Here is a 13,746-nt window from a genome sequence, read left to right as displayed (position 1 = left end):
GCATGTTATCCTAGATGCATAAGAACGATAGGCAGAGCTCGCTTAAGATAGAGATGGACCTTTGCCAAGGAGGCTCAAGGCCCGGGACGTGAACATTTGCTGTGACCTGCCCAGTTAGGAATCTGTGATCACAACACCCTGTGTGGTTACTTTTGGTCACTGACCTTGTTGGGCCTGCCCTGTGGCTTCCCTGAGCTTGTGAGGTTTATTGCACAGCCCACTTTTGGAACCTTTATTGCTTATTATCTATCTCCTCTCTGCAAGATGTAGGCTCCCTGAAGTCAGGGATGCTGTCTGTCTTTGTGTCCAGTCCGCGGTGAGCACTCTGTATATCCTCATGGAATGAACGTGTGAGTGAGTGGCCGTGTGGATGCTCGGTGGCTCTGGGCTGTCCGGTTCCTGGAGTGGCTGCCCACCTGGGTTCCCTCGTGATCCAGCCCAAAACAGTGAGGGCCAAGGTGTGGAGTCTGGGTGGTGTGCACTGGGAAGGCGGGTGGCGCCTGTTAGAGATCCAGCAGTGTTCTGAGTTGGGTGCAGGGCATTCAAGGTGGAAAGAACCAGCACTCCGTCTATAGGAGGAGGCAGGTATTCAAACAGAGCTTTTCATGCGCTGAGGTAAATGCTGTAAGGAAGGTGAGCTTAGAGATTGAGACGGGAGACAAAGGAGGCTGAGGTGGGGCTTCCACCCAGCTCAGCTGGACTGGAGGAGGGGCACTGTGAGCAAAGGTGGGGAAGAAGGCCCTGCTTGCTGTTGTAGGGACTGGAGCCATGGCCACGGAGTACCAGGCACCAGGTTGGGCACAGAGTGATGGAGAATGAGGCCGAGGGGTGGGCAAGGGTCTTCCTTGCAATTATGTTAAGGAGCTTGGGCCTGAGGCTGCAAGTTGGTGAATTCTGCCCTTTTTTAAAAAGCAGCAATTGCTCTTTCTTCAAGTGAAATCTTATGCCAAGCTCAGCATATCGAACTGAGTCACCCAAATCCACATGGAGCTGGTCAGGTGGAACTAGGGGACAGTTTTCATTGGCCATCTTGTTTAAGTTTCTCAACCCCAGGCTGCCTGCATCCCACCCCTTAGCTCACCCTTCCTTTGCTGGCCTCCTGCTTGAGAGGCCCCGCTCCCTTTATTTGAGGAGTCAGCACTGCCTGGCCAGCCCTGAGCAGACGGATGGCCCTGCTCCCCCTCGTTCCCGTCCGTGGCTCCTGTTCATGCGTTGCTCGGCCCACTTACCTGGCACACCATGTAGTTGGCTGGCATGGCAGAGGGCAGCAGTGAGAGCAAGTAGGAGGGGTTGGAGCACGCCGAGGTGGGCGGGGACTATCCTGTGACTCATTAAACACCTGGTCCCAAAGATACTGCCTTCCATACCTTAGTGGTACCAAGACCATTGGTACTCGCCCAAGAAAAATAGGTGTGTGGAGGTGGAGGGCACCTGTTGCAAAGGAAGGGGAGACTTCTGTAGCATCACTGCAGGAAGTACATTCGGGCTTCATGGAGTAGAAAAGGGGTGATGGGCTTCTGGAGCAGCAGTCTCCTCTCCATTTCTCTGCACCTCCGCCAACTTTCCTTTGTGGTTCTCAGCTGTGTTTCTGAAAGACACAATCTGATTGGCTGAGCCCCGCTCAGGGGGTACCTTTCTTGGGCCAGTTTCCAGTTCTTGGTGAATCCGTGGTACTACACAGAGTTGGCCCTTTCAGGGCTGCGGTGGCCACGCCCCAGCTCCCCTCATCCTTGGGCATCCAGTGCCTGCCAAGGGGCCTGGTGGAGGGACAAGCCAGTGGCACTGCAACCAAGACTGTGCTCAGGGTGGTCAGCTCAGAGCAAGGGACACCTGTTTCTAAGGGGACTATCTGGAGGAGTCAACTTTTAATAATTTTTCAGGCCAAAGAGAATGTCTTTTTCTAATTGGTCCTCCAAGGGGGTGTTTTGGTCATAGTTTGTACTATGTGCTGGCAGCTGCTGTCCCTCCAGGGACATCCTCAGAGAATCTGGAATTGAGCTCAGGGCCAGTCTCCCTCCCTGCGCCCCCCCTGCCCCCCTGCTGGAGAGCCATGAGACTGAAGGGACTTCATCCCTCACGGAGTTGTCCCTCACCTCCATGTTTCTGACAGTGAAACTGAGGCCCCAGTGAGACCTCGTCTGTCACCCTGAGCCCCAGCATCGGCCCCCAGGCCCAGAGAAGCAGCGGCCGCGCAGCAGCCCTGGTGCGGGGCCCGGGGTCACATGCTTTTGCTCCCTAGGCCATATTTAGAATCACTGGATCAGGGGAAACTTCCCATCCCAGCCCCTGAGGATTCTTGGAAAGAGCCTTGCTCCAAGGCTCCGAGGCCTGGCTGGCTGGCCCTCCCCTTTACTCCCCCGCCCCCTGCACCCCTGTCCCAGCAAGAGAAAGTCGAGAGCCTGTTCTTCCCAGAGGAGCCTGGGGCTGTCCAGGCCACCCTGCCTCCTGTCAGGAAGTGCCTGTCAGGTCTAGCTGAAGTGGGGACAGACTGCACCCATCTGTCCCCAGGGGGGAAGACAGATCTTTGCCTCTGAGGTCCTGGTCTGGGGGCTGAGGAAGGGGTCACATATTCCCAAGGCCAGATGAGGGAGACAGCTGGTGGCCAAGCAGGTGGCAGACACCGGCAGAGCTGTTGGGAGGAGGGCCACTGGAGGGAGGGAAGGAAGGGTGGAAGCCGAGGAGGAAGGAAAGGGCAGGGCCTGGTTCTGCATTCACCTTAGCCTGGTTTGGGGGGGGGGGCATGTTCCCCTCCTCCCACACAGTCTGCTTCCCCCTCAGGATTATCAGGTCTTAAAAACAAAATCAGAGATGGAAGCGTAGGTAGACACACTGTGCCTCCTCGCACAACCAAAATTAAAGACAACAAAAATTTAGAAACAAAAAACAATCAAAACTGACAAAAAAATTGAACTGTACGGAAGTCCGACAACCATTCATCCAGACCCATAACAGGAGTGGAGTTGGTGGCCGTTAGAGAGGAGTAGAGGCAGGAAAAAGTGGTGGCTGGTGGACTCGGGTGCACAGACGGCAGCAGGCAGACCCCAGGTGAAGGGTGGCAATGAGCAGACCCAGTGAGGCACGCAAGGCGGCTGGCTGACCGCGGTCACACATTCACATGGAGATAAACCAGATGAAAATGGGCATCGAGACCGACCATGCAACCCAGGGCCCCAGCGCCAGGAAATAAAGCCTAAAAGCACCAATTGAAAATGCTTGTGGGGGTTGAGGTGCAGGGAGAGATTCCCAGCCTCACAGGAGAGTTTGTTGGAGAGACCCACAGGGTCCTAGAAGGTACACAAGCCCACCCACCAGGGAACCAGCACTAGAAGGGCCCAATTTGCTTGTGGGAAGAGGAAGAGGGGACTGAAATCCAAGAGAGAGCAGAGCAAGTGCCATTGTTCCCTCTCTGACCCCACCCCCACATACAGGGTCACAACCCAGCAACGAGGCAGGGTATGTTTACCCCACCCTGGTGAACATCTAAGGCTCCACCCCTCACTACGTAACAGGCTTGATCAGACCCCCTCTCGAAAAAATGGCTCAAACAGAAGAACAGATCAAAGCCCCAGAGTCAATACTTTTAAGCGACCAAGAGATAGCCAACCTATCAGATGCACAGTTCAAAGCACTGGTGATCAGGATGCTCACAGAATTGGTTGATTTTGGTCACAAATTGGATGAACAAATGAAGGCTAAACTAAGTGAAATGAAGGAAAATGCACAAGGAACCAGTAGTGATGGAAAGGAAACTGGGACTCAAATCAATGGAGTGGACCAGAAGGAAGAAAGAAACAACCAAACAGAAAACAGGGAAGAAACAAGAATTCAAAAAATGAGGAGAGGCTTAGGAACCTCCAGGACCTCTTTAAACGTTCCAACATCCAAATTATAGGGGTACCAGAAGGGGAAGGGGAAGAGCAACAAGTGGAAAACTTATTTGAACAAATAATAAAGGAGAACTTCCCCAATCTGGCAAAGAAAATAGACTTCTAGGAAGTCCAGGAAGCTCAGAGAGTCCCAAAGAAGTTGAACCCAAGAAGAAACACACCAAGGCACATCATCATTACATTACCCAAGATTAAAATGAAGGAGAGAATTCTAGAAGCAGCAAGAGATAAGGGGACAGTCACCTACAAAGAAGTTCCCATCAGACTGTCAGCTGATATCTCAAAAGAGACCTTATAGGCAAGAAGGGGCTGGAAAGAAGTATTCCAAGTCATGAAATCCAAAGACCTACAACCAAGACTGCTCTATCCAGTAAAGCTTTCATTTAGAATGGAAGGGCAGATAAAGTGCTTCTCAGATAAGGTCAAGTTAAAGGAGCTCATCATCACCAAGCCCTTATTATATGAAATGTTAAAGGGACTTACCTAAGAAAAAGAAGATAAAAAAGATGAACAGTGAAAGGACAGCAAACTCAGTTACTAACAACCACACTAAAACAAAAGCAAACTAAGCAAACAACAAGAACAGGAGCAGAGCCACAGAAATGGAGATCACATGGAGGGTTAGCAACAGGGGAGTGGGAGGAGGAGAGAGGGGGAAAAGGTAGAGAAAATAAGTAGCATAGATGGTAGGTAGAAAATAGACAGGGGGAAGGCAAGAATAGTATGAGAAATGTAGAAGCTAAAGAACTTATGACACAGGGGCTTGAACTAAAAGGGGGGGTGTGGGTGGGAGGGGGTGTGCAGGGTGGAGGGGAGTGAAAGGGGGAGTGAAGGGGGGAAATATATTTAAAAACAAAACAAAAAAACAAAACAAAAAAACCTAAATCAAACAAACCCAAAAATACATGCATGCAACACCTTTGATATTCTAGAGTTTTCCTCCCACTTCACTGTTGGGGATAATGGTCCTGTGTCCTCAGGGCACCCCTTTTCCAGGGCCTAGTCAGTTTCCGCTCCCATCCTTGACACAGAGTCTCAAACCTCCTCCCACCCCCCATCCACCCTGCTCCCCACCTCTGAGAAGCGAACCTGACCTCCTCCTCACAGCAAAAGTAGGGCTCCCATGGGAGCTCTCCGTCCTTCCCTTGTTGCCCACCCTCCTCTCTCCCACCCAGTCTCTCTCCCTTTTCATCTGCCATCAGGTCCTTTCTGCTCAGCACTAGCCCTTCGCCTCCCTGCTGCTCTGTGGGCTTCATCCACGGATCCCTCCCTTCCTCTCCTGCATTGTCAACTTCTTTTCTCTTTCTCCCTCTTCCCCCCACTCTGGTTCTCTTGTCTTAAAAAGAAACAAACTTCTGCACTCTGTATCTTTCTCTAGCTAACGATCTCAGCATCCGCTCTGTGCGTCAAACGTCTTAAAATAGTTGTACCTGCTCTGTCTCCACTCCCTCGCTGCCCCTCTCCCTTTCTCACCCCAATGGGTCTGCCCTGATCCACTCCTCGCCCTGCGGCTGCCCTTGCCACGGCGCCCAGTGACCAGCTTGTCACAAAATCCAATGAACATTTTTCAGGGCTTATCTCACTTGACCTCTTGGCAGCATCTGACACTGTCATCCACTCCCTCCTTCTTGAAACGCTCTCTTCCCTTGACCTGGCACCTCTCTCCTCTGGTTTCCCTCCCGTCTTGCTGGCTGTCCCTGCCCAGTCTGGGTAAAGGGGCTCTCCTCCCTCCGCACGTCGGGGGTTCCACGGGGACTGCCTCTAAATTCGCCAGAGATGCTCTCTGAACTGTCCCAGCTGCTCCCATGACCTCGGTCATTGCCTCTACCCTGATGTTCCCCGAATCTGCCTTTCCGGCTTGGGTCTGTCTCTTCACACTCACTGAGTGTTGGCCCATGTCCACCGCCCCCTCCATCTCGGCGTGTCCGCAGTGGAAGTCGTCACCCCCACTGCTCCTCTACTGGGATGTCCCATCAGAGTTCACACATGGTGCCTTTGTCCATCCTGAGCCCACACCGGAAATGAGTCCTTCTCCCTCATTGTCCCCACTTCCGTTTCATCACCACGTCCTACTTCCTAAGACTTTCTCCAGAGCATCTACTTCCCTTCGGTGCCCTGCCCCCATCGGCTTTCTCTAGGCTGAGTTATTGTGCAGCCTTCTACTTTCCCCCCCTCAGTCCCACCTCTTCTGTCTCACAGTCCACACCGCCCGTGCGTGGTGGTCCTGAAACAGGAATTGGACCACCTCGTCCTCTCCTGGAACTCTCCAGTGGCTCCGCACGGCCGTTAGCAAAATGTTCACGATGCCTGAGGGGGCTGCTGGAGGCCCGTGGATCTGGCCCCCTCTGCTTTCTCCAGTGCCCCTTCCCTTTGGGCCGTCACCATCTGGACCTGCTGGCCGCCCTGGGCTTGCCCTGCCTCCTCTGCTGGGGGCACTCCCACCCTGTCCCTGTCACCTCCAACGTGTCTTCCCTGATTCCCCGCACTGGGCACACTGCCATCAGCTTGTCCATTATTTCACTGCTCTGTTACACTTGTTAATTTCTTGGGGGTCTAGGTTATTTGCCTCATGCTTTACAGTAAACCTGGCTCAGTGTAGACAGCAGTTCATGCTTCTTGAATGAATGTGGTTCAGAGAGTTTAGATGGTAAAATCTTTTCTTCTGTGTGGGCCCCCCACCCCCACATCGCCAAGTTTCGGGCCTCTGCATGTCTGTTTCTCTAGGGACATCCCAGAGAATCTGGGGGACTAAGCTCACGGCTGACCTCCTCACTCGTGCCCCACTGCTGGAGAATCGGAAGGCTGACTCCCCTCGCCTCCTGTTGCAGACGGGGTGGCTGAGGCCCAGGGAGATAGTGTGGCTATGCAGGTGGACATTGGTTCAGGTCCCAGCCTCTCGACTTTGGACAACCTAGTTAACTTTCTTCCTCTATTTTTTCTATTTAAATAACAGCTTTATTGAGATATAATTCACATACCATAACACACACACACCCCTTATGATGTGTAAAATTCAGTGGTTTCAGTATGTTCATAGAGTTGTGCAGCCCTCTGAGCCTGCACGTCCTCATTGGTCGGCCTCAGGCAATGACAGAGCTGCTGGCACCGGGCTGTGCGAAGTGGCGACATGTACATGTGCCTGTCCCGGGCCTGGCGCAGCGCCTGGCCGGCAGGGACCCTTGGCCAGCAGGCGCAGTTACAGGGTCACGGAGTGAGTCAGCGGTAAAGCCAACGCTGGCACGAGACCCACCACCCCAGAAGGGCTTTCCTCGCTCCCCTGCTCGGCGGCTGCTCTGGGCAGTGCTTTGAGCGAGGCCGTGAGGGCTGGGGCGCGAGTGGGGGAGAAGGTGATAATTACAGTTGTTTCAAAAGCCTTGAGGCAGCTAATAACTGGTCAACCACAGCCACTAGCATTAGCTACATCAGGGGTTTTCCACGTGTGGTCCCCAGAGAAGGAACGTCAGTACCACCAGGGAACTTTGCAGAAATGAAGATCCGCAGGCCCCACTTCGTACTCACTGGAGCAGACACTCCAGGAGTGGGGCCCACAAATCACTATTTTAACAAGCCCTCCAGGTGATTCTGACGCCCGAGACAGTGTGAGAACCACAGTTCTAAGCAAACTATTTGCCTCCTCCTTGCTGTCCTCCTGAATAAGTGGAACCATCTTGGAATGGGGTGGGGGACGGTGGAGGGAGGGAGGTGGGGTTGTGATGTCTCTCCGTAAGCCCCAGCCAGGCAGCCCCCACCTGTCCCTGCTCTGCCTCCTGGGCTGGGCAAGGGCTCCAAATTGCCAGACATGATGGGCAAAGTTGCTCCAGGAAGTGGCTGTGAGTCTGGCCTCTCTGCTGGGGTAGTTACAGGGGCCCAAGCCAGCCGCCTCCCGTGTGCCACCTACATTTGTATAGATGGAGGAACTGAGGCCCCAGACAGGGTCAGAGATGATCTTCCAGTCCTTAGGTGCTGTGTGAGGGCAGTCACACTCCTTCTGGCAGACACAGCCGCACCCCAGCTCAAGGCTCCATCCCCCATCTCCTCCCTCCCTAAGCCCCAGACATTGATCTCTCCTGCTGCCCAAAGAGTGGGCGTCTGTGTGAGGACCCCTCGGGAAGGCCGAGGCAGCGTGGAGGTCGACCTGAGCTGCACTTCTAGCCCCAGCTCTGTCACGGATTCTGTGTGATCTTGAGCAAGGGTATCGCTCCCCGGGCCCCCTTTCTTTCTTGGGAAGTTGGGAACAATGAGTCAGGCACCCGGAATGCAAGGTGCTGCCTGTGAGGCTAAGTCCATCTGTTTGGCTGTGTGAGGCATCAAGGATAAGAAAACTCCCACCCAGGGCATAAAGGCACAGAGAGGTGAAGTTCGGGGTCTTCTTATTTATTTATTTTTTATGTAAGAAATATTTTATTTCTTTATTTTTAGAGACAGGGGAAGGGAAAGAGAGAGAGAGAGGGAGAGAAACAGCGTAAGTGCCGGACTGGGGACTGAACGCACAACCCAGGCCTGCGCCCTGGCCACCTTTTGCTTTGGGGGATGATGCCCAACCGGCTGAGTCACAACAGTCAGGGCCCAGAGGCTTTTAAACAGCATCTATCAAGTGGAGTCCATCCAGGTTAGGGGCCTGCCTTCGCTTCCTTTCTCAGGAAGAATGCCGGGGACCGACGGGTCAGAGGTACGTGCGCTAAAAGCTCCGGGAGCCTCTTCAGTGGGTGCACAGTGGGGGCTTCGGTGACACCATGTCCCGATGTTTGTTTAACTTGAAATTCTGCTATTCATTTACTTGGTCTTTCAACAGCACTACAAAATAAATAAATAAATAAGTACAACAGGGTAAGGGGAGGAAGAGTGTAGACAAGGCCATTATTTTGGAGAGGGGGTGGTTGAGGACTCAGGGAAAGTGATGTTTGAATGGAGACCTGGATGACTAAGAGCGATAAGTAGTCAGGGGAAACAGCAAAGTAAGTGCAAAACCTGGAGGTAGAAATGCATTTGGTGTGTTCCAGCAAGGGCCAGGAGGCCAGAGTGCTGGAGCCCAGTGGTTCCGGGTTGAGAGGGGAGATCAAGTTCAAGAGAGTGGGGCAGGGGGCCGGTCTCAGAGAGCCTGGCCCGACCTGCTGTATCGAGGGGCTGGGCTTCTCTCTCTGCGGGATGGGAAGTCAGTGGAGGGGTTTGAGGAGGAGGATGGTTTCTGGTTTTGCGCCAGAGGAAGGTCACTTGGCTGCTTTAAGGAGAGTGGGTGACAGCAAGGGGAGGCCAGGAGACCAGTCAGGGGCCAGCAGGTGGTGACCGAGTCAGGACAGTGAGCCGTGGTCTGTCCAGGGATTATTCTGAAGGTAGAAACCATAGAAATTTCTAAAGGACGGGATGTGGAGGGTCAGGGGAAGGAGAGTCAGGGCAACTCAGATATTCGGCCCCAGTCCCTGCGTGGTGCCATTATTGAGATGGGGAGACTGGAGAGGAGCAAAATTGGAGGGCAAATCCAGAGCGTGTATTTGAACACATTCAGTATGAGAGGTCACTAACATCCGAGGAAGGACATTGAGCTGGCAGTTGGACACGTGAGCTGGACTCTGGGGAGAGGCTGCCACACTGTCACACCTGCTAATGGCGGTGGCTATTGTGTGAAGGGGGGACAGGACCGACAGTGGTTTCCCAGCCCCTTACCCCACCTCCCATTTGTATTTTTAAGGAAATGTTTTAAAATATTAGCTTGTGATTACCCATGTTTATTCTTTTTTAAAAAGGATTTTATTTATTTATTTTTTGAGAGAGGGGGAAGGGGGGGAGAAAGAAAGGGAGAGAAACATCAGTGTATGAGAGAAACACCAGTTAGTTGCCTCTCACTCACCCCCAACTGGGGACCTGGCTCACAACCCAGGCATGTGCTCTGACTGGGAATCGAACTGGCGACTTTTTGGTTCACAGGCTGGTGCTCAACCCACTGAGCCACACCAGCCAGGGCTACCTATGTTTATTCTAAAAAACATTGGGGGTATATAGTCCATAAAAGACATCTACATTTTAAAAATTAGGATCACATTGTCCTTAATGTTTTCTAATATGCTTTTTTCACTTAACATATTGTGAATTTGTGTAATTCTTGGTGTAGAAGGAAAAATGTTGAGAAAAATTGTTTTTGAAACATCCAGCAGGCAGAGCCTCGGGTGGTTGAGCGGTAGGACTGAGGGTTACTGTCCAGCACTGGGGTGAAGTTCACCACGATTTGGCTGCAGCCCTTTCCAGAGGAGGGGGCTGGGTGAGATGCCCTCAGGGAGGGCCCTTCTGCCCTGAGCCCGGCGCCTGCGACAGCTCCCACCCCCAGTGAGTGTGGCCGCTGCAGGTTCCGCCGTCAGTAATTGACCAGGAGGAGCTGGCGCTCCCCTCCCCCTCCCGCCTCCTGTTTCAGCTGACTTCGCTCTTGTCTGGAACGGGCTAAGGAGGCCCCCTCCTCCTCCTCCCTCATTCATTCAGAACCCTTCACTGACATCTGCCTCCTGCCTCCTTCACCCAGGGCCGCATGCTGGGACGCAGCCCTGCGCCTGCCTCCTGCGCCTGCCTCCTGCGCCTGCGCCTGCCCTCCAACAGGCCGGCCGTGCCTCTCCAAGGAGGTGTCAGTGGGTCAAGGTGGAGTCGTGCCCTGACCGTGTTTTTCCCCCTGTTAGCCGCTGCTTTACAAGTGAGGAGACTGGCTCAGAGAAGGCAGGTGACTTGCCCAGGGCCACACACACAGCAGGACTAGAATTCAAACCCAGCTCTCCGACTCCCCAATGATGCCCCTGTCCCCATGAGTAAACACAATTTTAGCCGTGCAGAGAGTGATTTGGGCCACCTATGTGGACACCAGCGCTGGAGGGAACAGTAGGGTAGGGGGCATCCCAGAGGGCTCCTCAGAGCACAGAGAGTTGGTGGGGGAGGGCGAGCAGTCTCAGCAGGCTACCATGGTAGGGCGTTTCAGGCAGAATGCAGCATCAGCAGTCCCGGGTGCAGAGACTCTGGGGACCTTTGGGGAAGGCGGTGGGTTGGTCCACAGGGGATGCATTTCCAGCAAGTCCATTCCTTCAGGTGCCTCTTCCAGGGCACGAGCATGTCCAGCGCCCCCCAGCCCATCCCAGAGAGGAACCGTCCTGGAGCCCATCCCCGTTCCCTTTTGCTGCATCTGCAGCTGAGCCTCATCTTGCCTCCCTCACGCGTTCACGCCCTCTGGAGGCCACTAGCTTCTGTCCTTGTGCCCTTCCCTCTGCCTGTCCACTGGAAAGTTAGGAACCCTGGCTCCAGTCTCATCCTGGACACACCTTGGGCAGGGCCTTCCGTTCTCTGGGCCTCGGTCTGTGCGTGTGCGCAGTGGGGTTGAGAGAAATGGTGGAGGGACTGGGTTCTGAAGTTCCTTCCTTGTCTAAACGTCTGGCTCTGGGCCACTCGGTCACTTCCTGCTGCCTTCAGGGGAGTCCTGGCCTCCCTGGCATGGCTCCTTGCTGCCTGACTCCCCTCTTCACCCCCCCCCCCCCCGTGTCCTTCTCCTGTGCCTGTCCTCCCTGATCCTCTTCTTCCCATTGCTGTCTCATTGTTGAATTTCTCAGGGGCCCATAAAGGTAGGGTCGGTTGGCTCCATTCTGCAGATGAAGCCATGCTTTTTGCCCCCTCGGGGATCAGAGAATGGTACATGGGTCTCCCTCAGTCACTGATTTTCTCTGCCGAGCCCCCGCCCCATCTGATCTGTGGAGCACTTCTCTTAAAACAACCTTGAATCTGAGCCAGGGACTGAGGCCACACTTGAGAGTGGCTGAGCCTGGGCGTGTTCCTGACTGTGGGAGCCTGGGCCAGTCTGTTCCCTCTGCCAGCCCAGAACAACCCGCCACTCAAGGCTGAGTGACTACCTTCTGAACCGCAGCCTGCATCCAGGGCAGTGGACAGAACTCTGAGGTACCTGTGAGCTCAGTAGTCCGGAGAGTGGGGGCTTCTCCCTTTGGTGTTCAGTGCAGAGCCACAATTCCAGGCAACTCTGATTCTGACTCTTATTTGCTTTCCAGACAACTCTTCTCAAATAATGCTTCCCTCCTCCTCCGACTCCACAGCCCCTGCTGAGGCTCCTTGGCTAGCCTGTCCATGTAGCAGTCTAACCCTTCCCTTGATGCTACAATTGTAGATTTTTGCTGGTGTTCAGCTGCCTGGTGTTGTCTGTGCTGTCCACTATCCAGGAGCACCAGGAACTTGCCAACGAGTGTCTCCTCATCCTGGTGAGTGCTGGGTCCCTGTCTGAGGGAGGCTGTGTGAGGTGGCATCTCTGGGTTCAGGGCGAAGGCTGGAGAGAGGCACCTCACCGTACGGTAGGTGTTGGGGGACTGGGGCTTATGAGGGGCCGAGAGAGGAGGTGAGTAGGTCCCACTTCTTCTCAGGACCCAAACTGCTAATGTCACCCGTAGTGAGATGTTCGTTTTTTGTTTTGTTTTTTTCTCCCTAACCAAAAGCATCTGGGAGGGTGACAGCTTAAAGACAGCCACCCTTATGTCACTCAGTGTGCTTTTGAGAGTCTGGGGTGACCGGGAGGGGGAAGGTGGGGTGAGGAGAAAACCCATACAGTTCATGTGCACAGAAAGAGGACAGACTTGGACTTTGGGTCTCTGCGAAGGTGCCACTAGCCTTCGAGAACCCTCCTCAGGCTCATCCAGGTGTAAGAAACTCCAGGAGAGGTGGTTCGAGGGACCCTAGTACCCCTCACCCAGGGACTCCAGGCTTTTTCTGGGCTGTGGGACCTGGGCCCGGGTCCTGGAGCCTGGGGAGAACTCAGGCCCCGGGCCCCGCAGGAATTTGTGATGATCGTGGTGTTTGGCCTGGAGTACATCATCCGTGTCTGGTCGGCTGGGTGCTGCTGCCGCTATCGAGGATGGCAGGGCCGCTTCCGCTTTGCCAGAAAACCTTTCTGTGTCATCGGTAATAGAACCTAAAGCCTTTCCCTCAAACTTCCCTGCACCTGACCCTTGACCCCAAGCCCCAGAGTGGACATCCTGAGCCCATCCCTGACCTCACCCTGGCTACTGGCACTTGACTCAGTGGAACCTCCCAGTCCCCCACACAGTCCCACGATCCCACCTGGGGCTCCTGACGCAGGGTGGGTTGGTTCGCTGGCTCTGGCTTTGACCTCACCCTCCCCTCCCTTGCAGACTTTATCGTGTTCGTGGCCTCAGTGGCTGTCATCGCCGCGGGCACGCAGGGCAACATCTTTGCCACGTCTGCGTTGCGCAGCATGCGCTTCCTGCAGATCCTGCGCATGGTGCGCATGGACCGCCGCGGGGGCACCTGGAAGCTGCTGGGCTCCGTGGTCTACGCGCACAGCAAGGTGAGGCCCCGCTGAGGGTTTGTCAGAGACTCTGCGAAGTCTGGCCCCAGAGTGGAGAGCAGCGTGGCCGGAGGGGAGCCGGGGGAGGGAGGTGGTAACGGAGTGGAGTGGAGCCTGGACCAGAGCCGGGTGTAAAAGAGTGAAACAAAGCGGGGGTGGGGGTGAGATCTGGACCAGAGCGGGGTCTAGGAGTCTTGACCAGGCCAAGAGGCAGGGCCTGAGGTGTAGGGCTTGAAGGTTTCACTTAGAAACTTCTGGGTTGGCAGGTCTATGTGCACAGCAAAATGGGAGCTGGGACGGGGTCTGAGGGTGGGATGGGGGATGGGACAAGATGGGCTTAGGGGCGAAGGTCTGAGCCCAGAACCTGCAGGGTCAAGGGCGGGGTCAAGGAATGCCAATGCAGTTTTGAGGGCCGGGCAGTTTCAGGAAGGAGGGGCACGGCCTCCTTGAGGGGAGAAGCTGAGAAAGGTGGGTAGAGCCGGTGCCAGGGAACCGTGGTACGGAGAGGTGGGGTGCTTTTATCTGCTC

At 54.6% G+C, this 13,746-nt stretch overlaps 1 protein-coding gene across 2 annotated transcripts in view; it reads left to right on the top strand.

The window, feature by feature from the left end:
* KCNQ4 (potassium voltage-gated channel subfamily Q member 4) overlaps positions 1-13,746 on the top strand; it is a 54,522-nt gene that overhangs the window by 20,029 nt on the left and 20,747 nt on the right. For both annotated transcript variants that reach the window (XM_053660672.1, XM_037149707.2), the window contains exons 2-4: positions 12,028-12,118; positions 12,686-12,812; positions 13,043-13,218. In XM_053660672.1, the coding sequence (XP_053516647.1) occupies positions 12,028-12,118; positions 12,686-12,812; positions 13,043-13,218 (394 nt within the window). The remainder of the gene's footprint in view (positions 1-12,027; positions 12,119-12,685; positions 12,813-13,042; positions 13,219-13,746) is intronic.

The sequence above is a fragment of the Artibeus jamaicensis genome, unplaced genomic scaffold, assembly GCF_021234435.1.
Source record: "Artibeus jamaicensis isolate MK-2021 breed Jamaican fruit bat unplaced genomic scaffold, CSHL_Jam_final scaffold_847, whole genome shotgun sequence".
Classification (NCBI taxonomy): Eukaryota; Metazoa; Chordata; class Mammalia; order Chiroptera; family Phyllostomidae; genus Artibeus; species Artibeus jamaicensis.
The sequence above is the reverse complement of the archived record's forward strand: the minus strand, read 5'-3'. Positions and strand labels throughout refer to the sequence as shown.